General features: G+C 44.6%; 1 protein-coding gene across 2 annotated transcripts in view; it reads left to right on the plus strand.

Moving 5' to 3' along the window:
- Nucleotides 1-6,198: 6,198 nt before the first annotated feature.
- LOC106599532 (glypican-5) overlaps nucleotides 6,199-24,856 on the plus strand; it is a 241,722-nt gene continuing 223,064 nt past the window's right edge. For both annotated transcript variants that reach the window (XM_014190814.3, XM_014190815.3), the window contains exons 1-2: nucleotides 6,199-6,633; nucleotides 23,122-23,283. In XM_014190814.3, coding sequence (XP_014046289.3) covers nucleotides 6,468-6,633; nucleotides 23,122-23,283 — 328 coding nt within the window. In that variant the 5' untranslated portion in view covers nucleotides 6,199-6,467. The remainder of the gene's footprint in view (nucleotides 6,634-23,121; nucleotides 23,284-24,856) is intronic.

Consider the following 24,856-nt stretch of genomic DNA (forward strand, 5'->3'; position numbering starts at 1 on the left):
AGACTGTTAAATAGCCATCACTAGGCAGCTTCCACCCGGTTATGTAAACCTGCACCTGAGAGGCTGCTGCCCTATATACAGACTTGAAATCACTGCCCACTTTAATAATGGAACACTAGTCACTTTAATAATGTTTACATATTCTTGCTTTACTCATCTCATATGTATATACTGCATTCTATTCTACTGTATTTTAGTCTATGCCACTCCGACATTGCTCATCCTAATATTTATATAGTTCTTAATTCCATTCTTTTACTTTTAGATTTGTGTTTATTGTGTGTATTATTGTGAATTGTTACATATTACTGCACTATTGGAGCTAGGAACACAAGCATTTCGCTACACCCGCAATAACATCTGCTAACATGTGTATGTGACCAATAACATTTTATTTTGATTTGATTTGAGAAAGCATGAGCTCCTGAGTTGGGAAAATCTTGTGCTATACACCGACGCTTGTCTTGTATTCAATATCCTAAATGGCCTGGCTCCCCCTCCACCTAGTACTTTTGTTTAACAGAAAACCCAAACCCATGACTGCAGATCCACAAGGTCTGCCATGAGAGGTGACTGTATAGTTCCCTTAAGGAAAAGCACCTTTAGTCAATCTGCTTTCTCTGTGAGAGCTTCCCATGTCTGGAACACACTGACATCAGACACACATAACTGCACCACCTATCACATCTTCACAAAAAACATGGCTAAAGACATGGCTAAAGGCCAATCAGACGCGAAAAGAATCCCTAGCTGTGTATTGCCGCTTTCCATGTTGTCTGTAGCTTGTGAGGTGTGGAAAAACTGTTGCTTTTATGTATTTTGTTTTGTTGCTTTTTGTGATATTGCTCTGTCTGCGTGCTACGTGTTGCTTGTTCTATGTTGCTCTGCATGTGCTCACTGCTCATTGTTTGTCTGTATTGTTATTGTTTTTAATAACCTGCATAGGGACTGCGGTTGAAAATTAGCCGGCTGGCTAAAACCGGCGCTTTTACTGAAACGTTGATTAATGTGGACTGTCCCAGTTAAAATAAAAATAAACTCAAACTCAAAACAAAAAGGTGTCGTATTCTTCCTGGGGGTGTATATGAACAGATTTGAATAAGATTTCATGTTGGTAAGATGCTGTCAATTACACTTTAAAGTGGACATTTTATTAGGTACACCAGTCTAGTACCCGGTTGGACCCCCCTTTGCCTCCAGAACAGCCAGAATTCTTTGGGGCATGGCATTCAATCGTTGCTCAATTGGTATCAAGGGACCTAACGTGTGCCAGGAAAACATTCCCCACACCAGTACACAGCCAACACCAGCCTGTACCATTGACACCAGGCAGGATGGTGCCATGGACTGATGCTGCTTACGCCAAAACCTGACTCTGTCATCAGCATGACGCAACAGGAACTGGGATTCGTCTTACCAGTCGACTCCTCAATTGTCCAGTGTTGGTGATCGCATGCCCGCTGGAGCTGCTTCTTCTTGTTTTTAGTTGATAGGAGTGCAACCCGGTGTGGTCGTCTGCTGCAATAGTCCATCCTTGACAAGGCTCAAGTTGTGAGTTCCGAGATGCTGTTCCGCACACTACTGTTGTACTGCCTGGTTATTTGTCTGTTTGTGGCCCTCCTGTTAGCTTGCACAATTTTTGCCATTCTCCTATGCCCTCATCAACGAGCTGTATTTGTCCACTGACTGGATTTTATTGTTTGCCGCACCATTCTCTGTAAACCATAGACTCTGTTTTGCGTGAAAAGCCCAGGAGACCGGCCGTTTATGAGATACTGTATTTTTATTTTATTTATATCACCTTTACTTAACCAGGTAGGCTAGTTGAGACCAAGTTCTCATTTGCAACTGCGACCTGGCCAAGATAAAGCATAGCAATTCGACACATACAACAACACAGAGTTACACATGGAATAAACAAAACATACAGTCGACAATACAGTAGAAAAAAAGAAAACAAAAAGTCTATATACAGTGAGTGCAAATGAGGTAAGATAAGGGAGTTAAGGCAATAAATAGGCCATGGTGGCGAAGTAATTACAATATGGCAATTAAACACTGGAATGGTAAATGTGCAGAAGATGAATGTGCAAGTAGAGATACTGGGGTGCAAAGGAGCAAGATAAATAAATAAATACAGTATGGGGATGAGGTAGATAGATGGGCTGTTTACAGATGGGCTACGTACAGGTGCAGTGATCTGCTCTGACAGCTGGTGCTTAAAGCTAGTGAGGGAGATGGGAATCTCCAGCTTCAGTGATTTTAGCAGTTTGTTCCAGTCATTGGCAGCAGAGAACTGGAAGGAAAGGCGACCAAAGGAGGAATTGGCTTTGGGGGTGACCAGTGAGATATACCTGCTGGTGAGCGGGCTACGAGTGGGTGCTGCTATGGTGACCAGTGAGCTGAGATAAGGCGGGGCTTTACCTAGCAGAGACTTGTAGATAACCTGTAGCCAGTGGGTTTGGCGACAAGTATGAAGCGAGGGCCAACCAACGAGAGCATACAGGTTGCAGTGGTGGGTAGTATATGGGGCTTTGGTGACAAAACGGATGGCACTGGGATAGACTGCATCCAATTTGTTGAGTATAGTGTTGGAGGCTATTTTATAGATGACATCGCTGAAGTCGAGGATCGGTAGAATGGTCAGTTTTATGAGGGTATGTTTGGCAGCATGAGTGAAGGATGCTTTGTGTAACGGCTGTCGTCAGATATAGACCAAAATGCAGCGGGGAAATGTGCACTCATCTTCTTTATTATAATCGGACAAGAAGGAGAACCAAAATAAACACGTACACAAAGAAAACACAACGACTATTCACAGGCTGGTAAGGCACAAGGCTATACACAGAACAATCTCCCACAAAGCACTCAACAAACACATACATATATATAGGACTCTCAATCAGAGGCAACTAGAAAACACCTGCCTCCAATTGAGAGTCCAACCCCAATTAACAAAACATAGAAATACAAAAGACTAGACAGAACATAGAATTACACTAACATAGAACAGTGCCCAAAACCCCCCGGAATACATAAATCAAATACCCTACTAAACAAACCACCACCCCAAACCACATAAAACAAATACCCTCTGCCACGTCCTGACCAAACTACAATAACAAATAACTCCTATTACTGGTCAGGACGTGACACTTTGTTGCGATATAGGAAGCCGATTCTAGATTTAATTTTGGATTGGAGATGCTTAATGTGAGTCTGGAAGGAGAGTTTACAGTCTAAACAGACACCTAGGTATTTGTAGTTGTCCACATATTCTAAGTCAGAGCCATCCAGACGGGCGGGCAGGTGAGGGCAGTGATCGATTTAATAGCATGCATTTAGTTTTACTTGCATTTAAGAGCAGTTGGAGGCCATGGAATGAGAGTTGTATGGCATTGAAGCTCGTCTGGAGGTTAGTTAACACAGTGTCCAAAGAGGGGCCAGAAGTATACAGAATGGTGTCGTCTGCGTAGAGGTGGATCAGAGAATCACCAGCAGCAAGAGCGACTATAACAACTGCCTCTAGCAAGAGGGGGGTGGGTGTGGAATCAGGAGCAGGAGAGGCAGACGGGTTCCAGGCAATCAAATGTTTATTACAGGCGGTCCCAAAGGCACAGCACAACCACAAAGGGAAACCGCACAAATGTAGCATCCACTGACAGGGAAGGAACTTAGTACACACAGAGGAGAAACCTCGACTCTGCTAACGATCGAGCAAAAATGTCCACGGTAAACACATACCGCACAAAAAGAAACAAAACCCGTGGTGCAGGCACGCACCCCTTTACAGTACTAATCAGCAACAATCCCACACACAGCCTAACCTGCAGCGGGGAAATATAAACTCACCGAAATCAGTACAACAAGACACAGGTGTGTAAAACCAGACAGTACTAAACGAAAAAGGGAAATGGGATCGGTGGCGGCTAATAGGCCGGCGACGACGACCGCCGAGCACCGCCCGAACAGGGAGAGGAGTCACCTTCGGTGGAAGTCGTGACAGCGACATCATTGATGTATACAGGGAAGAGAGTCGGCCCAAGAATTGAACCCTGTGGCACCCCCATAAAGACTGCCAGAGGTCCGGACAACAGGCCCTCCGATTTGACACACTGAACTCTATCAGAGAAGTAGTTGGTAAACCAGGCGAGGCAATCATTTGAGAAACCAAGGCTGTCGAGTCTACCAATAAGAATGTGGTGATTGACAGAGTCGAAAGCCTTGGCCAGGGCGATGAATACGGCTGCACAGTAATGTCTCTTATCGATGGCGGTTATGATATCGTTTAGGACCTTGAGCGTGGCTGAGGTGCACCCATGACCAGCTCTGAAACCAGATTGCATAGCGGAGAAGGTACGGTGGGATTCTTTCAGAACATCAGCTATCTGGATTTGGGTGAAGGAGAAATGGTGGGGGCTTTGGTGGGTTGCTGTGGAGGGTGCCGGGCAGTTGACCGGGGTTCCAGTACGGAAAAAAAATGTATGAAATGTATGCATTCACTACTGTAAGTCGCTCTGGATAATAGCGTCTGCTAAATGACTAAAATGTAAATGTAGGGGTAGCCAGGTGGAAAGCATGGCCAGCCGTAGAGAAATGCTTATTGAAATTCTCAATTATAGTGGATTTATCGATGGTAACAGTGTTTCCTAGCCTCAGAGCAGTGGGCAGCTGGGAGGAGGTGCTCTTATTCTCCATGGTCTTTACAGTGTCCCAGAACTTTTTTGAGTTTGTACTACAGGATGCAAATTTCTGTTTGAAAAAGCTAGCCTTAGCTTTCCTAACTTTCCTAACTGCCTGTGTATATTTGTTCCTAACTTCCCTGAAAAGTTGCATATCACGGGGGCTATTCGATACTAATGCAGAATGCCATAGGATGTTTTTGTGCTGGTCAAGGGCAGACAGGTCTGAAGTGAACCAAGGACTATATCTATTCCTAGTTAAAAGAAATTCCGGCGCGCCTGGCACCAACGATCATACCACAATCAAAGTCGCTTAGGTCACACGCTTTGCCCATTCTAATGTTCAATCGAACAGTAACTGAATGACCTGATACCTGTCTGCCTGCTTTATATAGCAAGCCATGGCCATGTGACTCACTGTTTGTAGGAGCAAACCATTTTTGTGAATGGGGTGGTGTACCTAATAGATTTTGAATCAACCATTCCCTTTATTGGGTTAAATAGGATGTCAGTAACTGGTCCCCCGGTGGTGGGTGTTACACATCTGAAGAGAAGCCTATGGATTTTCCAGGTTTAATGAATTAATACAACTTCATAATGACCTAAAAGGAATCACCAGTGACCCACCAATGAGTCTAGACCATTTGGGAACATTGGGTATAGTGATATATCAATGCGCAATCCATATGTACCTCACCATGAAGCTGTTATAGCTTTATTATTACAGTAAATTAAATACCCAAAGCTGAAAATGTGATATTATTTATTCATATCTGACACCCCTTCTTTGAACAGAGAGGGTGGGGGACAAGCGAGAGGAGGAGACTGAAAGCAGGCATGGTTTGGGCCAAAAGGAAGCATGCATACATGCAGTAATTCCTTACATTGAAAGCAATCTTTATCTTTTGTGTTTCTTTACGTAACCACTATCATAACCACTAATTTAAGCATTTTATAACCAGGAAACAGTAGAATGTAGCAAATAAGGTATTTTGTAATTTGTGTGAATTATCCTTATTCGTAACATACAGTACCAATGTATCGTGTCCAGTGTGCCTTTGCGATTTCACCGGAAGAGGGCAGTAAAGTACACTAAACAATCCTGTATTTGCTTCAGCATGGAGATAGAAAGTTCGATTTTTATTTCGCAACAGGCAAAATAGACATTTTCAGTTGTGTGTTTGGGTAGGTTTTTCAGCGTCTATCCAACAAAATATTTTTCAGTCATCTGGAATTTAATTCCTAAGACCATATAGTCCTATTTGCTAATTATTAAATACATCTGAATATTTGTTGTTTTATAAAGAGCATGATTTGTCAATCAACTCAAGTGCCATTTGGAATTCTAGTTGTACACGCAGTGGCCAGTTTATTAGGTACAACCAGTACCGGGTCGGACCCCCTCCAGAACAGCCTGAAAATATGATATTATTAATTCATATCTGACTCCCCTTATTTGAACAGAGAGGGTGGGGGTCGAGCGAGAGGGGAGAGTGAAAGCGCACATGGCTGGAGGGAGAGAAGGAAGCATGCACGCAGTCGAACAGCGCCTGTGTTGAGTGTGGTACATCTACAAATCTTAGTCCACAATACCGTCTCATATAAACTCAGTGTGGGATTGCCTTTATGCACAAAACCAATAATGTGAGAACCCGATGCAGACGTCGTATCATGGACGTTTAATAGTATCAACTGCTACTTTTTATTTGTGTCATACATTTTTTAACAGGCCGTGAAATCATCGATTTACACTAAACCCACGGATACCTGGATTGAGATGCAGCAATGTCCCGAAGAATATGCCCACGCGTAAATTTCTATTGGATTTTTTCAGTTCTGTTTCTGGTGAAAGTAGTGGATGTTGGGGCATACAGCTGTCATGAGGTAAAGACCGCTTTCCAGGTGCGCCAGATCGGCCCACTGAAGTGGGTACCGGAGACTCCTGGGACAGGTGAGTGTGTGCATTTCCGCGGTCAGCAGTGACAGTTGACATTTACATTTAAGTAATTTACGCTTTGCAATTTGTATCGAGATCATCCCGACTGTTGATCATTTTGAACTCAAATAGAATAGCTTTTCTATTGCATTGCTTTCCAGGAGTTGGTTAAACTGTATCCACCTCTCTATTAAACTTTTGTCGCTCTTGTAAATTTTGTTTATTGAAATTAGAATTATGTAAATGAGAAGTGTTAGAAATATTAGAAGGACATCACAGCTACCTTGTCGACACTTTGATCAACACAATTTACGTATCTGGAAAAGAGGCTTGTGAAATGTAGATTCACAGTCAGAATTGTCATTCCTCTGGCACGCTCCTATCAGGAGGGCACGTGGTTCTCTCTACACACTCTTTCTGAGAGCCGGTGTAAATACAATACCGACAGAACCAGTTAAAATGAGTTTCAGATGGGATTTTCGGTGAATATTCGTTTTTTTTGCTCAACGATAGCTTTTCAACCAAGCATGACTATTAAAATGGTATATTCTGTATCAGGAGAAGATGGACAAAAATCCACTGCTTATCGGGGGTTATTTGTTCTGCCAGATTTCAATCTTCAATAGCTCTTAGCATGCCATGACCATGAAAGTAATATATTCTGAATTGGGGAGGATGGACAAAAATCCATTATTTATTTATTTATTTGCTTTTAATCATTCAATATCTACAAGACAAGCCATGACAATGAAATATTCTGAATCAGGGGAGGATGCACAAAAATCCATGTTATATATATATATATTTGTCATGGCTTTTGACTTATATATACAGTGCCAGTCAAAAGTTTGGAAACACCTACTCATTCCAGGGTTTCTCTTTATTTGTACTATTTTCTACATTGTAGAATAATAGTGAAGACATCAAAACTATGAAATAACACATATGGAATCATGTAGTAACATTTTTTTATTTAAACAAATCAAATATATTTTATTGATGACAGCTTTGCACACTCTTGGCATTCTCTCAACCAGCTTCATGAGGTAGTCACCTGGTATGGATTTCAATTAACAGGCGTGCCTTGTTTAAAGTTAATTTGTGGAATTTCTTTCATTCTTAATGTGTTTGAGACAATCAGTTGTGTTGTGACAAGGTAGGGTTAGTATACAGAAGATAGTCCTATTTGGTTAAAGACCAAGTCCATATTATGGCAAGAACAGCTCAAATAAGCAAAGAGAAACGACAGTCCATCAATACTTTAAGACATGAAGGTCAGTCAATCCGGAAGATTTTAAGAACTTTGAATGTTTCTTACATTTACATTTACGTCATTTAGCAGACGCTCTTATCCAGAGCGACTTACAAATTGGTGCATTCACCTTATGATATCCAGTTAGTACAGCTATCTCTTTTGGGGGGGGGGGGGGGGGGGGTTCACAGAAAAGGAAGCCCCAGAGTTGTACTTTTTATGACCCTTATTTAACTAGGCAAGTCAGTTAAGAACACATTTTTATTTACAATGATAGCCTTCTGGGGAACAGTGGGTTAACTGCCTTGTTCAGGGGCAGAACGACAGATTCTACCTCATCAGCTTGGGGATTCGATCCAGCAACCTTTCAGTTACTTGCCCAACGCTCTAACCACTAGGACACCAATAATAAGAAGAGATTTGCTTGTGCAGAGAAACAACCACCTTGTCTTTGTGAGACATAGAGTAGGTGAACGGATGATCTCCCCATGTGTGGTTCCCACTGTGAAGCATGGAGGAAGAGGTGTGATGCAAACAAGTGCTCAGCATATGTTGGAACTCCTTCAAGACTGTTGGAAAAGCATTCCAGGTGAAGCTGGTTGAGAGATTGCGAAGCGTGTGCAAAGCTGTCATCAAGGCAAAGGGTGGCTACTTTGAAGAATCTAAAGTCAAAAATACATTTTGATTTGCTTAACACTTTTTGGGTTACCACATGATTCCATATGTGTTATTTCATAGTTTTGATGTCTTCACTATTATTCTACAATGTTGAAAATAGTAAAAATAAAGAAAAACCCTTGAATGAGTACGTGTGTCCCAACTTTGGACTGGTACTGTTTATGTAAAAATCAACAACAATATTTTTCCCCCACACAGTTTGTCTAAATCAAATCAAATGTATTTATATAGCCCTTCTTACATCAGCTGATATCTCAAAGTGCTGTACAGAAACCCAGCCTAAAACCCCAAACAGCAAGCAATACAGGTGTAGAAGCACGGTGGCTAGGAAAAACTCCCTAGAAAGGCCAAAACCTAGGAAGAAATCTAGAGAGGAACCAGGCTATGAGGGGTGGCCAGTCCTCTTCTGGCTGTGCTGGGTGGAGATTATAACAGAACATGGCCAAGATGTTCAAATGTTCATAAATGACCAGCAAGGTCAAATAATAATAATCACAGTGGTTGTCGAGGGTGCAACAGGTCAGCACCTCAGGAGTAAATGTCAGTTGGCTTTGCATTGTTTGCTGTTTGGGGTTTTAGGCTGGGTTTCTGTACAGCACTTTGTAACATCATCTGATGTAAGAAGGGCTTTATAAATACATTTGATTGATTGATTGATTGATTGATTGATCATGTTGTTGGGAGCTTTGCTGCAGGAGGGACTGGTGCACTTCACAAAATAGATGGCATCACGAGGGAGGGAAAAGTATGTGGATATATTGAAGCAACATCAGTCAGGAAGATAAAGCTTGGTTGCAAATGACTCTTCCAAATGGACAATGACCAAACATACTTCCAAAGTTGTGGAAAAATGGCTTAAGGACAACAAAGTCGAGGTATTGGAGTGGCCATCACAAAGCCTCATCCTCAACCTCAACCCTATAGAACATTTGTGGGCAGAACTGAAAAAGTGTGCCAAAATTCACACAACTTATTGTGGGAAGCTTGTGGAAGGCTACCCAAAACGTTTGACTCAAGTTAAACAATTTAAAGGCAATGCTACCAAATACTAATTGAGTGTATGTAAACTTCTGACCCACTGGGAATGTGATGAAATAAATAAATCAATCATTCTCTCTACTATTATTCTGACATTTCACATTCTTAAAATAAAGTGGTGATCCTAACTGACCTAAGACAGGGAATATTTACTAGAATTAAATGTCAGGAATTGTGAAAAACTGAGTTTAATTGTATTTGGCTAAGGTGTATGTAAACTTCCGACTTCAACTGTATATAAACTCAGCTAAAAAGAAACATCCTCTCACTGTCATCTGCGTTTATTTTCAGCAAACTTAACATGTGTAAATATTTGTATGAACATAACAAGATTCAACAACTGAGACATAAACTGAACAAGTACCACAGACATGTGACTAACGGAAATGGAATAATGTGTCCCAAAAGTAACAGTCAGTATCTGGTGTGGCCACCAGCTGCATTAAGTACTGCAGTGCATCTCCTCCTCATGGACTGCACCAGATTTGCCAGTTCTTGCTGTGAGATGTTACCCCACTCTTCCACCAAGGCACCTGCAAGTTCCCGGACATTTCTGGGGGGAATGGCCCTAGCCCTCACCCTCCGATCCAACAGGTCCCAGACGTGCTCAATGGGATTGAGATCCGGGCTCTTTGCTGGCCATGGCAGAACACTGACATTCCTGTCTTGCTGGAAATCACGCACAGAACGACCAGTATGGCTGGTGGCATTGTCATGCTGGAGGGTCATGTCAGGATGAACCTGCAGGAAGGGTACCACATGAGGTAGGAGGATGTCTTCCCTGTAACGCACAGCGTTGAGATTGCCTGCAATGACAACAAGCTCAGTCCGATGATGCTGTGACACACCGCCCCAGACCATGACGGATCCTCCACCTCCAAATCGATCCCACTCCAGAGTACAGGCCTTGGTGTAACACTCATTTCTTCGACGATAAACACGAATTCGACCATCACCCCTGGTGAGACAAAACCGCGACTCGTCAGTGAAGAGCACTTCTTGCCAGTCCTGTCTGCCTAATGACGGTGGGTTTATGCCCAAAGGCGACGTTGTTGCCGGTGATGTCTGGTGAGGACCTGCCTTACAACAGGCCTACAAGCCTTCAGTCCAGCCTCTCTCAGCCTATTGCCGACAGTCTGAACACTGATGGAGGGATTGTGGGTTCCTGGTGTAACTCGGGCAGTTGTTGTTGCCATCCTGTACCGATCCTGTGCAGGTGTTGTTACACGTGGTCTGCCACTGCGAGGACGATCAGCTGTCCGTCCTGTCTCCCTGTCTTAGGCGTCTCACAGTACGGACATTGCAATTTATTGCCCTGTCCACATCTGCAGTCCTCATGCCTCCTTGCAGCATGCCTAAGGCACGTTCACGCAGATGAGCAGGGACCCTGGGCATCTTTCTTTTGGTCTTTTTCAGAGTCAGTAGAAAGGCCTCTTTAGTGTCTGAAGTTTTCATAACTGTGACCTTAATTGCCTACTGTCTGTAAGCTGTTAGTGTCTTAACGACCGTTCCACAGGTGCATGTTCATTAATTGTTTATGGTTCATTGAACAAGCATGGGAAACAGTGTTTACAATGAAGATCTGTGAAGTTATTTGGATTTTGACGAATTATCTTTGAAAGACAAGGTCCTGAAAAAGGGACGTTTCTTTTTTTGCTGAGTTTAGTCTGCTAGAAATGCTTTTTAAACAACATTTGTTAAATGTATTAATCACAATTCAATATGGCTTACTAGGCCGTCATTGTAAAATAATTTGTTCTTATGGAAAATATAATGTGGGTTTGTGGAGGAGCAAGGAAAGAGGAAGGGGACTAATTAAAAGAATCTCACAGCCAAGCATCCCTTTATCAATCAATACATCACTAGAATCTTAACATATTTGCTATTTCACAGGGCCAACCAGCTGCTTACTAAGCAAACATTCTGCCTTGAGAAATGAATTCATAATTTTGTTAAATAGCTTGGCAGATTGCTCAACAGAGAGACATGGCTTCTGAAGCCCATGCTCCGAGCCGGTAAAAACAGAATGAGGGAGAGTCTCTCATAAACTAGAATTTATGTAGAGACATAGTGTTACTGAGGTTTTCCTCAGTTTCAATACTGTAAGTCAGATTTCTTAGTAATTCCACACCTGCATATGATGCTGAGATCTGATACTTTTGGACATCGTCTGTCTAAGAGCATGTCTCCATATCTGCATGGAACATTAGGCAGACAGTAGCATTAGTCTTATGGAAGTTTGGTTACACCACAGGTTCATGGTCAGTTTTGTTGGTTAGCATATAATGACTGAGATTAGGAAAACTGATCCTAGATATGTTTTGGGAGGCATACACTATCTGGAGCAAGCAGGGAAGACTGTGGTTTGGGCTTCTATCCAGCTATGTTGATTTGATTCAAAACTCATTCCCTGGGGAGAGCTGGTGTGGAGAGAAACAAGGCACTTATCATCACCAAGGCTAACTACACTCCTGTCTCTCTTCTCTTCTCTGTGGTTCTGTTTCTCTTTGGGATGTGTGTGTGGTAAACATTTTCTTCCTCTTTCCTTCTCACGGCCTTCACGTGAAAATAACAGGAAGGAATGTTTAGAAGAAAAGGCAGTCATCATCACCAAGTCCAACCGAGCCTCTCCTTTCAATTCTGCTCTTATTATTCCATCTTTCAAATATTTGCGGTAACGTCTTCATTTCTCTAAGGCCTTTGGAAAGTTTGGGAAACAGAAATAATGTTAGGCTTCTTAAAAAATCCTGACAGTATTTCTGGGTTTCTATGCCCGGATTGAGCCTGTTTTAAATTTAATAAGAACTTGGTGGACGTAAAAAAGCGTTTTGATCCCGGGCCTTCCCTCTCCGAGAAACCATTGTGTGTCCTTTGAATCGGAGCAGAGGGCTAACTGCTTCCAGAGATGACTCATGTGACATCTAATACCTACGTGGACACAAACCACAGCCACTGGCAGGCCACGTATATCTCTGTGCCACATCTAGGGGTAGAGGCCACCACTGTATCACTGCGTCTGACTCTGCATGCCGTCACAGGGAGAAGAGCAACAGATAGGCGCCCGTTCGACATACCTAGAGGGGCATCCAAACCACTCAATATATTTGTTTTGGTGGCGGTGGCGTCATCCCGGGCATCGGACAGGGCATGTCTGTTCCAGGCAGAGCAGTAGCTGGAGTAAGCCCCTTGCGAGACAACGCAGGGGAACAGGGCCTTGTGAAGATGTCACCAGTCTGAATGGAAGCATTTGAGCCGCTGCATGACAAGCGTTTACAGCATGCAGCCGGCATGGTATATGACAGCAGCTGACTGGCCTAGAGGATAGAATGAGATTTGGACTGTTATGTGTGTTTTTAATTGGGGACAAAGTGAGAGCAGAGGCATAAGGTTGGAATGAGTGGCATGCGTTGCCGTGTTTCCATGCATACTGTACTGTACTATAGAGAAGGAAAGTCTACTGGCCTGACTTTCCACCTAAATTCATTGCTCTACCTCTCTTTGTCTCACTTTCTTCTGTATTTTTTCCATCTAATTGCTCACCGCCCTCTTTCTCTATCTTTCTCTCACTCAGTTCCTTTATCTCTACCTCAACACCCTACCCCCAACTAATTCAACATAACCACATTCGCTCTAAACTCTTGTTTGTTGCTTTTTATTTGGAGTGGTCCAGAAGAGCTTGCTTTGGGTCAGGCCCATTCCCTCTTCAAAGTGCTGACCAGGGGATGGGGGATGAGAATACGAGGGGGTGTGTGTGTACAACTCCGACTACGAGTTGTACAATCGCCAAACATAGCAACGCTTGATATTTGAAGTGGCGAAGCCTCAGCTCAATTTCATACTTCTCTGTGTTTACTTTAGGGATTCAGTGCTGTGTTTCATTCATGTGTGGTGAACTGATTTCTCAGCAAGCGCCTTCAGTGTGGCTGCGCCATCAGAGCCAGCCGATCTGATTCTTGGATCTGGAAATGAAAGAAGGGGATTTTTATTGCATGCATCCTAATTCAGTTGATCTTTACTTTGTATTTATTACTACAAAATGATATCATGATGGTGATATGTATCCTACTTTCTGGTAATCCAAAGAAACTTAAATGTAGTCATTCAGTTATTATGTTACTACCATTTGAAATATGAATGAATAAGACAACATAAGATAAATAGCTGATTGTAGAACAAAGCTTAACTGAAGGCCTAATGTTTTTCTGGTGGTCCAGTCTTTGGTAGTAAACCTGACCTATTACAAGTGTTCATACAGCTGCATTACATTGAATACATTAGCTTTTAATGCCATACTTAAATGTGTGAAAGTTATATGCATAACATTCTTTTAACAAGCCACAGGCCTAACTGCTTGTGTATTTACTGATTTAAAGCCCTCGTTTCTGCCATATGACAGGAAATCCATGGAAAAGTAAATGGCTATTAGTACTTGCAGGAATGCAGTGTTTTATGAGATCCTCTTACGCCTCGATCACACCGACAGCTTCATTGCGTCTTGGTACACCAGAAGTACATTCCTTTCCAACGGAATGCTGCGTTTGCCTTGCAGTATTGCGTTGCAGAGGCAGTTGCAGTGCGTACTGTGTGGTGCATACGTTGGATTTATCAAAAGTATGCATCAAATTGTATGCCTAGACGGCTTGACAGAAATGGTAGCAGAAGGTGAATGTTGAAGTTTTGTTCCACACATATCCAGATGATGCTGCGAACCATTTTGCGCAATGATGCTGTAGGTGTGTTCGAGACGTTAAACGTACCTAGGATATGTTATTTGAGGAAACAGACTTCAATTATACCAGCTCCAAATGCTCACTCTCCAGACACTTAATAACCACTCTCTGGCCCATCAATTAATAAATAGTGTCTCTCCGCCGCTGTGATGTGCTCGCCAACAATCCATATCGAGATTACAAGGGCGTTCTGATCTAGCGCTTTGGAGATCAATTAGAGGTCAGGCGTGGAGACGCTCCATTCATAAACACCCACGCGCTACGGTTGGCCGCCACCTCCGCCGTCCCATGGCCCGACTAGATATGGTCACCTCATCTCTGTGTGGCTCAGATAATTCCATTCTATGATCTACCAAGGCTGCTCAGATCACTGTCTGTACGCAACACACAGACAGTCTGGCATCCTGTTGACTTTTCATTATCAGTTATGATAATGTAATATGAGAATGCAACTGGCCGTTTACTCACACATTCAGTACATGTGACACCATTTGTGACTCTGTTGCTGTCGGCACCCGTGTTCCTGTCAACCGAGCCATCAGAGGTCTTTGGCTGTGTCTGAATACCCATACTAGCGTACTTCATAAACTGCGTTCGATCTAGTAGAATTCACTCGTCTTTTCTGACACGTGTTTGACACAGCTGATAATCAGATAGATTGGCACGCTGAATGGCGGGAGACAACGCAGTTGCACATTAGATGTACTATTTTCGAAATTACACATACTGTACTATAAAAAAAATAAAAAATCCTGCATACTATTTAGTATGCTATTATGGGTATTCGGACACGGCCACCGTTTTCGTCTTTGAGTTTGGCTTAGCTCCAACACAAAGACAGGGTTCACATCATGTGTTTATGTTAAGGGAATGGGAACGCAGGATGTTATCACGCTGCCACATCCTTGCCTGGTTAAAGCATCAAAGTGTCTGGCAGCAACTCTAAGCTAATGATGCCCTTTGATTCGTTGCACTTATTTTAGGCTCCTTCAAACAGGGCCTTCTCACATGGGAAGCATACACATGGTGCACCCCCCCCCCCCCCCTCCCCCTACAACCCAACCTCCTCTATAGTCAATATAAAGCCTCAGAGTCTTTGGTAGGCTTGTCTGTACCCCAGCTTCACAACCCTACCTGCTTAATAATGATCCCAGAAATCCCTCAACAGCTTTATCTTTCATAAAAGAGGACTTGTGTGGCTGGAAAAAAACCACAACAAACAAACTGCCAAGAGATGGAGTTGAAGGTACAGAAAATACTAAACATTTTCAATGAAAGTATCTCCAATGCCACTCATTACCATCCCACATAGATACAACTTTACAGCGTACTTTGGTTAAATGCAATATTGTCCTTTCACTGTCTGTAGCCTTGACAAAGTAAGTTTGGCATGTCCTCAGCAGGTAACCAGCTCTGTTACAGAACTTCCCCACAACCTCTCTAATGTTCTCAGTCCAATCCCTGTCCCATCAGTGACATCCCAGTCTGAATCTGCTTAATGTGTCTGAGACGGGCTAGACTCAGGATCTCTTATTGGATTTCAGTCTAAGTCACTGGTCTGGTGGGTGTTTATTGTATACCACCCATGCCACTACCTTATTGAGTTTCTCTTCTGCACCGTAAACTGGCCAATTCTTCCTGCGTAAAACTTGTTTCATAACACCAAACAGGCAACGACTACCAGGGAGATTGGCTTTTGCGTCATTGTCATAACTGCCTTAAAAATGCTGGAGTTGATGATGGAAAGGCCAGGGTTGTGTATGCTCCTCCGCTCCCCAGGGATGTTAGTATAGAATGAAGGCATCAGCAGCAGAGGCTAGCAGGTATTCTGGGAGAGTAAGCTCAGTAGTAAGGACCTCAGGGTCAGACAGCTGTCTGGACAGACAGTCAGAGTGCTGTGGATAGGGGGCCTGTGGCTGAAGCTGAACCTTCTTAACTGTTTTAAAGCACCCTCTTTGCAAACCTCTCTACCTCCACATCCAAAAGCCCCCAGTGCCCACCAACCCTGTCATCATCAAATAGTCTGCCAGTCCCCTATCCCATGTTTCCACCCAACCTTCAACTCTTCTGACCCACATCCAATATTCCCTAGTGTCCTCTGACTCTGTCCTCAAACCCTCTACCCCCCACATCCAAAATACCACCAGTCCCCTAAGCCTAAAGTGACCCGTCTACTTCAACCCCTCAGCCCCCTCCTCCGCAATCCTCTGACCCACATCCAACTGCTCCCAGTGCCCCCCGGACCCTGCCCTCAATCTCTTTGCCCCCACATCCAATAACCCACTAGACCCCTAGCGCCCAAAATCCAACAATCTAACAGTCTACCAAGCTCCAAGTGCCCCCCAGCCCCAACCCTCTCCTCAACATGTCTGACCCACATCCAAGCCGCCTGGCCCCTTGGCCTCTGGCTCTGGACCCCAACACTGCCAGCTTGATGCTTGAAAAAGCTAGACATTCCTGGCACGATTCAGGGCCGTCCAAAAATGCAGGTATGTGGCAGAGCCCCTTTTGAGCCATGTTTTCTTTCAACACGGACCCGCCCAAGCACAGCAAATCAATACAAAGTAAATATCCTTCAAGTTCACTGGATGAGACGACTAAAAAAGGAACGCAGCGCTTCCTGAGGTGGAAGAGTCCAGTAGAGAGCGAGGAAGCAATATCTGAGGAGGACCAAACTCCTGCATTAATTAGCTGCTTTTCCACAAAGTTCTTCCTGTTCTCTGAAAAACATATCCAAACAGCAGCGTCAGGAAATCACCGGCCCTGTCAACAACCTATCCAAATCAAAACTACATTTCCACTCCTTATTGACCAGATGTGGGCCGTCATTGTAAATAAGATTTTGTTCTTAATTGACTTGCCTAGTTAAATTAAGGTTAAATAATTGTTTTTAAATGTATTTGTGATGCAAGCAAATTGGGTCCGGGGATGTTTTGTAAGGACGGCTCACTGGTTACCAAGGGCACTTTGCTACCATTAAGACTGTCTCCTGTTTTTAACCGCAGAAGTTTTGACTTGTGCACTCAGGGGTACTGAGTCGTGGCGGAAGTAATTGTGACCAACAATTTGAGGCTTGGTGAGTAGAGCGGTGGCTTAATACGGCCAATTAGTCAGGAGGTATTTGTCACCGATTAGAGAATTAAAAGGCTGAGTTGAGATCATTCTGACTCTGCACTCTGTGTGTGTGAATGTCTGGCCAGGCAGAACAAGCGGAGCGGTGCACACACTGATCGCTAATTAACCACCAGGACCTGTAGAGCTGGGCCTTGCCTTGCCCCACCAGCTCTCTTGGGTCTGTATCAAATCACATTAGTGCTAAGAGACTGGAGGTATGTGCTGCAAGAGACTCAAACATTGTTCTATAGGGGGCAGGAGGTTTGCCCTATAAGGGACTTAAGCCATGTTGGGACCATGAGCTACAATGGCTGTTGAAAATAAGATTTTGTCTAGAGGACATTGTCATAGTAACTGACTATATCTTAGACTCAACATCCTAAACTTTAATTCCAGGAAGGTTACTGTGTTTTCAAGCTTTTGTTTGGCTTACAAGTATGTCTAAGATATTACGTTTACACAAAGCTAGGATTAGCAAAGGTAACTTCAATAGGTTGTGAAACACTTGCTATTGTTCAGTTCACTTTGACATTGGACTATTTATTTGCAAACACCCAATAATAGGACATGCAACAATCTGTTTGTAACTTCATCCCACAACCATGAAACCACTGGTTCTTCTCATCAGCGTTCAATGAAGTACATAACAGCAATCTACCCACACTGTGGAAAACATGCATTAGACCTTGGTTCTAATCAATGTTCTGGAATATTCCTGACACCGTCGATCTGCCCTGATAACGGTGGTTGGTGGTTGTAGCTCCCAAAGTCTTTGTGGGAATCACATTCTCCCCTGTCGCTAGACGTTAGTTTCATATTGGAGATAACACACAGCGTGGCGAGCCAGCCAGGAGAGAAAAGGTCAGGGACATAGAGAGAGAAGGATTCTGGGAAAGAGACAAAGAGAGGTGGGGTCAGGAACAGAGAGAGTGAGAGGTCTGGAATAGAGAGAGTGTGAGACGAGGTCAGCATAGTGTTTGGCGCCAAGAACAATGGCTTTGAGACAGACAGACAGACAGACAGACAGACAGACAGACAGACAGACAGACAGACAGACAGACAGACAGACAGACAGACAGACAGACAGACAGACAGACAGACAGACAGACAGACAGACAGACAGACAGACAGACAGACAGAGAGAGACAGATAAAGGGAGAGAGGTGGAGTCTGGGAAAGAACAAGAGAAATGAGACAGATAGAGACAGAGAAAAGGAGGAAATAAAGAACCAGACAGAAGAAGGAAGGGAGTTGGGGGACAGAAAAAAGGAGGGAGACAGACAGACAGAGGGAGAGTGGAGAAATGTGTGGAGGTCAAGCCAGTCGTGACTCCACTCTTCAGAGATTGGAACAGATGGGGGCTCAGTGGACTCTCTCTGGGTAATTAAGTTATAGCCATGTGTGGCAAGGGACATGCCAAACAAATGAGAGGGAGAGCGAGAACGAGAGAGAGAGAGAATGAACCAAGTGCGACCCTATTGTGTTTCAGGGGTGGATTTGGACTAGGGAAGCACTAGTCACTAGCCCCGGCATATAGGCCCATGCTTTCGGGGTCCGGTTACACCACCACCTACGCCCCACTCCCTCGCCTTTCCACCCAACCCCCAAAATGAGTTATGATATCAGGCCACAGCCTTATGAGTAACCGGCTGGAGGGGACGGGGGGGTGGGGACAGCAAGGGGGACAAGGGGATTGGGGACAGCAAGGGGGACAAGGGGATTGGGGACAGCAAGGGGGGTGAGGGTGGAGAGGGACAGCTAGGGGGACGGGGTGGTGGGGGACAGCAAGGGGGGCGAGGGTAGTGGGGGACAGCTGGAGGACAAGGGTGGTGGGGAACAGCTAGGGGGACGAGGGGGATGGGGGTCACCAAGGGGGACAAGGGGGATGGGGGACAGCTAGGGGGACGGGGTGGTGGGGGACAGCAAGGGGGACGAGGGTGGTGGGGGACAGCAAGGGGAACAAGGGTGTTGGGGACAGCAAGGGGGACGGGGTGGTGGGGGACAGCTAGGGGGACGGGGTGGTGGGGGACAGCAAGGGGGACGAGGGTGGTGGGGAACAGCAAGGGGGACAAGGGTGTTGGGGACAGCAAGGGGAACAAGGGTGTTGGGGACAGCAAGGGGGACAAGGGTGTTGGGGACAGCAAGGGGGACAAGGGTGTTGGGGACAGCAAGGGGGACAAGGGTGTTGGGGACAGCAAGGGGGACAAGGGTGTTGGGGACAGCAAGGGGGACAAGGGTGTTGGGGACAGCAAGGGGGACAAGGGTGTTGGGGACAGCAAGGGGGACAAGGGTGTTGGGGACAGCAAGGGGGACAAGGGTGTTGGGGACAGCAAGGGGGACAAGGGTGTTGGGGACAGCAAGGGGGACAAGGGTGTTGGGGACAGCAAGGGGAACAAGGGTGTTGTGGACAGCAAGGGGGACAAGGGTGTTGGGGACAGCAAGGGGGAACAGGTGGAGGGTGAGAGTTTTAATATCACATTCTCTGCTCTGCTAATTGTGGCCAGCCTCTGTGATGTCATGGCCTTGTTTATATATGTAACTGACAGTATGAAAGGGGCCGAGGAGGGTGTCAGGCAGCGTGTCACGACAGGGTGGATTGACTCTAGTGTGGGAACTGTGTTGATGTCATGGTGCCTGATTGAGCCTCACTTAGGATCATATTAGATCGTATTAGATCATTGCCTTTCATAGGGTTTATTATGACCCAAGATATCATGGCCAGTGCTAGTCCAGTTTATAGAGGGATGTAAATGTTGTGACTTAAGTGTGTGTGTGTGTGTGTGTGTGTGTGTGTGTGTGTGTGTGTGTGTGTGTGTGTGTGTGTGTGTGTGTGTGTGTGTGTGTGTGTGTGTGTGTGTGTGTGTGTGTGTGTGTGTTAGCATAGGCTATAGGCCTATGTGCAAGCACATTCACCAATACTATTTATACTCCAGGCAGAGCTTGTATTTTTAGCAGTAAGCTAAGCATGTACAGTATGACATCTTATATGATTGTATGTACTTTGTCTTGTTTTCTCCTCTTTTTAAATAATAATATAATCTGTTTCTGAACACTTCTACGTGAATATTTACAGATAGTCATGAATGAATGGTGAATAATGATGAGTGAAAAAGTTACAGATGCAAAAAGATGCCTCCAAAGCATGCTAACCTTTCACCATTGTGGGTAACTGGGAAAGTTAGCATTTTTGTGTGGGTACAATATTTATGCCTCTGTAACATTTTCACAATTAATTCATGATTATCTGCAATCATGGTCGCACCCACATTAATGTAAAAGTGTTCAGAAACATATTCTATTGTTATTTACAATAAAAGTGACTCCAAAATGACACAATACATTATTTACCATTAATTTCTATTTGGAAAGAGAAAAGGGATACCTAGTCAGTTGCACAACTGGATGCATTCAACCGAAATGTGTCTCCCGCATTTATCCCAACCCCTCTGAATCACAGAAATGTGTCTCCCGCATTTATCCCAACCCCTCTGAGTCACAGGAATGTGTCTCCCGCATTTATCCCAACCCCTCTGAATCACAGAAATGTGTCTCCCGCATTTATCCCAACCCCTCTGAATCACAGAAATGTGTCTCCCGCATTTATCCCAACCCCTTTGAATCACAGAAATGTGTCTCCCGCATTTATCCCAACCCCTCTGAATCACAGAAATGCGGTTAAATGCAGACATAATTGTGCACAACACTATCCGAAACACAACCAAAACAACCTGCAAATGCATCCAACGACTTTGTAGAGTCAAAAGCGTGATGTATTTATTTATATTTTTTTATTATACCTTTATTTAACTAGGCAAGTCAGTGTAGTCATTGCGTGCTGGGAATATGGGACCAAATACTTTACTTTTTCTTAAATATAATACACTATAAATGAATTTGTCCTTATACTTATGACACCTTCAAATGGGGGAACTAGATACATAAAGTGCATTCATTTCTAAACGGTAAAACAGATACAGTGCCTTCGGAAAGTATTCAGATACCTTGACTTTTTCCACATTTTGTTACGGCTTTATTCTAAAATCGATTACATTGTTTTTTCCCCTCATCAATCTACACACAATACCCCATAATGTCAAAGCGAAAACAGGTTTTTGGAAATATTATATTTACATAAGTATTCAGACCCTTTACTCAATACTTTGTTGAAGCACCTTTGGCAGTGATTACAGCCCAGAGTCTTCTTGGGTATAACGCTACAAGCTTGGCACACCTGTATTTGGGGAGTTTCTCCCATTCTTCTCTGCAGATCCTCTCAAGCTCTGTCAGGTTGGATGGGGAGCGTTGCTGCACAGCTATTTCCAGGTCTCACCTGAGATGTTAGATTAGATTCAAGTCCGGGCTCTGGCTGGGCCACTCAAGGACATTCAAAAACGTGTCCCGAAGCCACACCTGTATTGTCTTGGCTGTGTGCTTAGGGTCGTTGTTCTGTTGGAAGGTGAACCTTCGCCCCAGTCTGAGGTCCTGAGCGCTCTGGAGCAGGTTTTCATCAAGGACCTCTCTGTACTTTGCGCTGTTCGTCTTTCCCTCGATCCTGACTAGTCTCCCAGTCCCTGCTGCTGAAAGACATCCCCACAGCATGATGCTGCCACCACCATGCTTCACCGTAGGGATGTAGCCAGGTTTCCCCTAGACGTAACGCTTGGCATTCAGGCCAAAGAGTTCAATCTTGGTCAGACCAGAGAATCTTGTTTATCATGGTCTGAGAGTGTTTAGGTGCCTTTTGGCAAACTCAAAGCGGGCTGTCTTGTGCCTTTTACTGAGTGAATTCCATCTGGCCACTCTACCATAAAGGCCTGATCGATGGAGTGCTGCAGAGATGGTTGTCCTTCTGGAAGGTTCTCCCATCTCCACAGAGGAACTCTGGAGCTCTGTCAGATTGACCATCGGGTTCTTTGTCACCTCCCTGACCAAGGCCCTTCTCCCCCGATTACTCAGTTTGGCCGGTCGGCCAGCTCTAGGAAGTCACGGTTGTTCCAAACTTCATCCATTTAAGAATGATGGAGACAACTGTGTTCTTGGGGACCTTCAATGCTGCAGAAATGTTTTGGTACCCTTCCCCAGATCTGTGCCTCGACACAATCCTGTCTCGGAGTTCTACGGACAATTCCTTTGACCTCATGTCTTGGTTTTTGCTCTGACCTGTGCTGTCAACTGTGGGACCTTATATAAACAGGTGTGTGCCTTTCCAAATTATGTCCAACCAATTGAATTTACCACAGGTGGACTCTAATCAAGTTGTAGAAACATCTCAAGGATGATCAATGGAAACAGGATGCACCTGAGCTCAATTTCAAGTCTCATAGCAATTTCTTTTTTCTAAAACATAAATTAGCAACGACTTCTAAAAACCTGTTTTTGCTTTGTCATTATGGGGTATTGTATGTAGATTGATGAGGGAAAAATGTAATTGAATAAATTGTAGAATAAGTTTGTAACGTAACAAAATGTGGAAAAAGTCAAGGGGTCTGAATACTTTCCAAAGGCACTGTATATATAGCCCCTACGTACATATATATATTTGTGTTTTGTCTACATGTACTTAAAGAAATTGTTTCTTATAAGCCCATACAGTTTGGGCACCAATTGGTGTAAGACACTGAAATAAAATAAATAAATGAATCAAATATACGCCTAATCCTGTTCTGTCTTCTTCTCCCTCTGTCCCATCAGATGTGGAGCTGTTGGTGTGTAAGCACCAGGGCCCGTCCTGCTGCACCCGCAAGATGGAGGAGAGCTATCAGGTGGCGGTGAGACGAGAGACCCTCCAGAATGTCCGCTCCTACAGCTTCGAGCTGAAGTACCTAATCTCCGGCCACGCTACCGCCTTCCAGGGTAAGAAGAGGGCCAGGGGAGAGGTGTGATGGGATGGGAAGGGCTTGTGTGAATAGTGATAGTAGGACAGGTATGGGATTTCAACCAAAAACATGGAGATAAAGGAAGTCTTTCTGTTTTGAAAACTGGTACTTTTGTGCCAATGTCCTGATCCACAAGAAAGGGAATGGAACATACGAGAGGAAGCCACTTCATAGTACTTGAGTGAGGCCTGTGAACGTAGATCTTTACTGACATACATTTGAACTTGTCCTTATTTACCACCAACTAAAACAGTGGAAAACCAAACACATTTATTTGTTTTGCTAGTTATTTGGAAGGAAAAAAAAGTATAGGAATTCGTCAACTTGTTTTTATTCCAATCCTCTGGCTCTATCGCTAGTTCACGACTCTTCCTCTAATAGTTTTTTATTGGTCACGAGGGCACAGCTATCTTCTGTTCCCCTCAGTGGTTTTGGCAGTAGCTGGGTTGTGGAGAGGGTAGACTAGGGAGGGTAGGTAGGGAGGGTTAGCAGTAGCTGGGTTGTGGAGAGGGTAGACTAGGGAGGGTAGGTAGGGAGGGTTGGCAGTAGCTGGGTTGTGGAGAGGGTAGACTAGGGAGGGTAGGTAGGGAGGGTTGGCAGTAGCTGGGTTGTGGAGAGGGTAGACTAGGGAGGGTAGGTAGAGAGGGTCGGCAGTAGCTGGGTTGTGGTGAGGGTAGACTAGGGAGGGTAGGTAGGGAGAATTGGCAGTAGCTGTGTTGTGGAGAGGGTAGACTAAGGAGGGTAGGTAAGGAGGGTTAGCAGTAGCTGGGTTGTGGAGAGGGTAGACTACGGAGGGTAGGTAGAGAGGGTCGGCAGTAGCTGGGTTGTGGTGAGGGTAGACTAGGGAGGGTAGGTAGGGAGAATTGGCAGTAGCTGTGTTGTGGAGAGGGTAGACTAAGGAGGGTAGGTAAGGAGGGTTGGCAGTAGCTGGGTTGTTGAGTGGGTATGGAGGGTAGAGAGTAGCTCTGGAATGGGTGGGGGGGTATGTATTGTTGGCAGTTAGCTGTATTGTGGAGAGGCAGAGGGAGCATGAAGACTAGCGAGGGCATAGACTGCACTGCACACAGGCCCCACTCGGAGCCTCTGGCCTGCTATAGTTTATGGGCGGAAGTCTGTCCACTGTGCCACTTTCTGCCTGCTTGGCTCTTTCTATCTGAGGGCAGCAGTGGATGGATGGTTGGCAGGTCTGACTGGTCCAGCTCCGGCTGGTTCGGCTGCCAGAGGGGCTTTTACTGGGCCAAGCGAGGCCAGGCACCGGCCCAGCACCCCCTGCCTTGTCTTCTTCGATCAGGGTGACTGGTAATTGCAATGTCATTTAAATTCCCACATTTTCTAAACAGACAGATTTTTTCTCCCAACCTCCAACGCTATCCCTCAGAGTCTGCTGGTGAGAGGTCCGGAATCTTTCTGCTGTTGAAGGAATTTGTGAACCATGCAATTTGTTTTATACGACAATGTACTGTGTGCTTAGGCATTATGCTGGACAGTTTTGTTTTATGATTGTTGTTTGGATACAAATGGTCGTTGGACTGCAATATGGAAATGTGCAT

The sequence above is a fragment of the Salmo salar genome, chromosome 03, assembly GCF_965601325.2.
Source record: "Salmo salar chromosome 03, fSalSal1, whole genome shotgun sequence".
In the NCBI taxonomy this organism is placed as follows: Eukaryota; Metazoa; Chordata; class Actinopteri; order Salmoniformes; family Salmonidae; genus Salmo; species Salmo salar.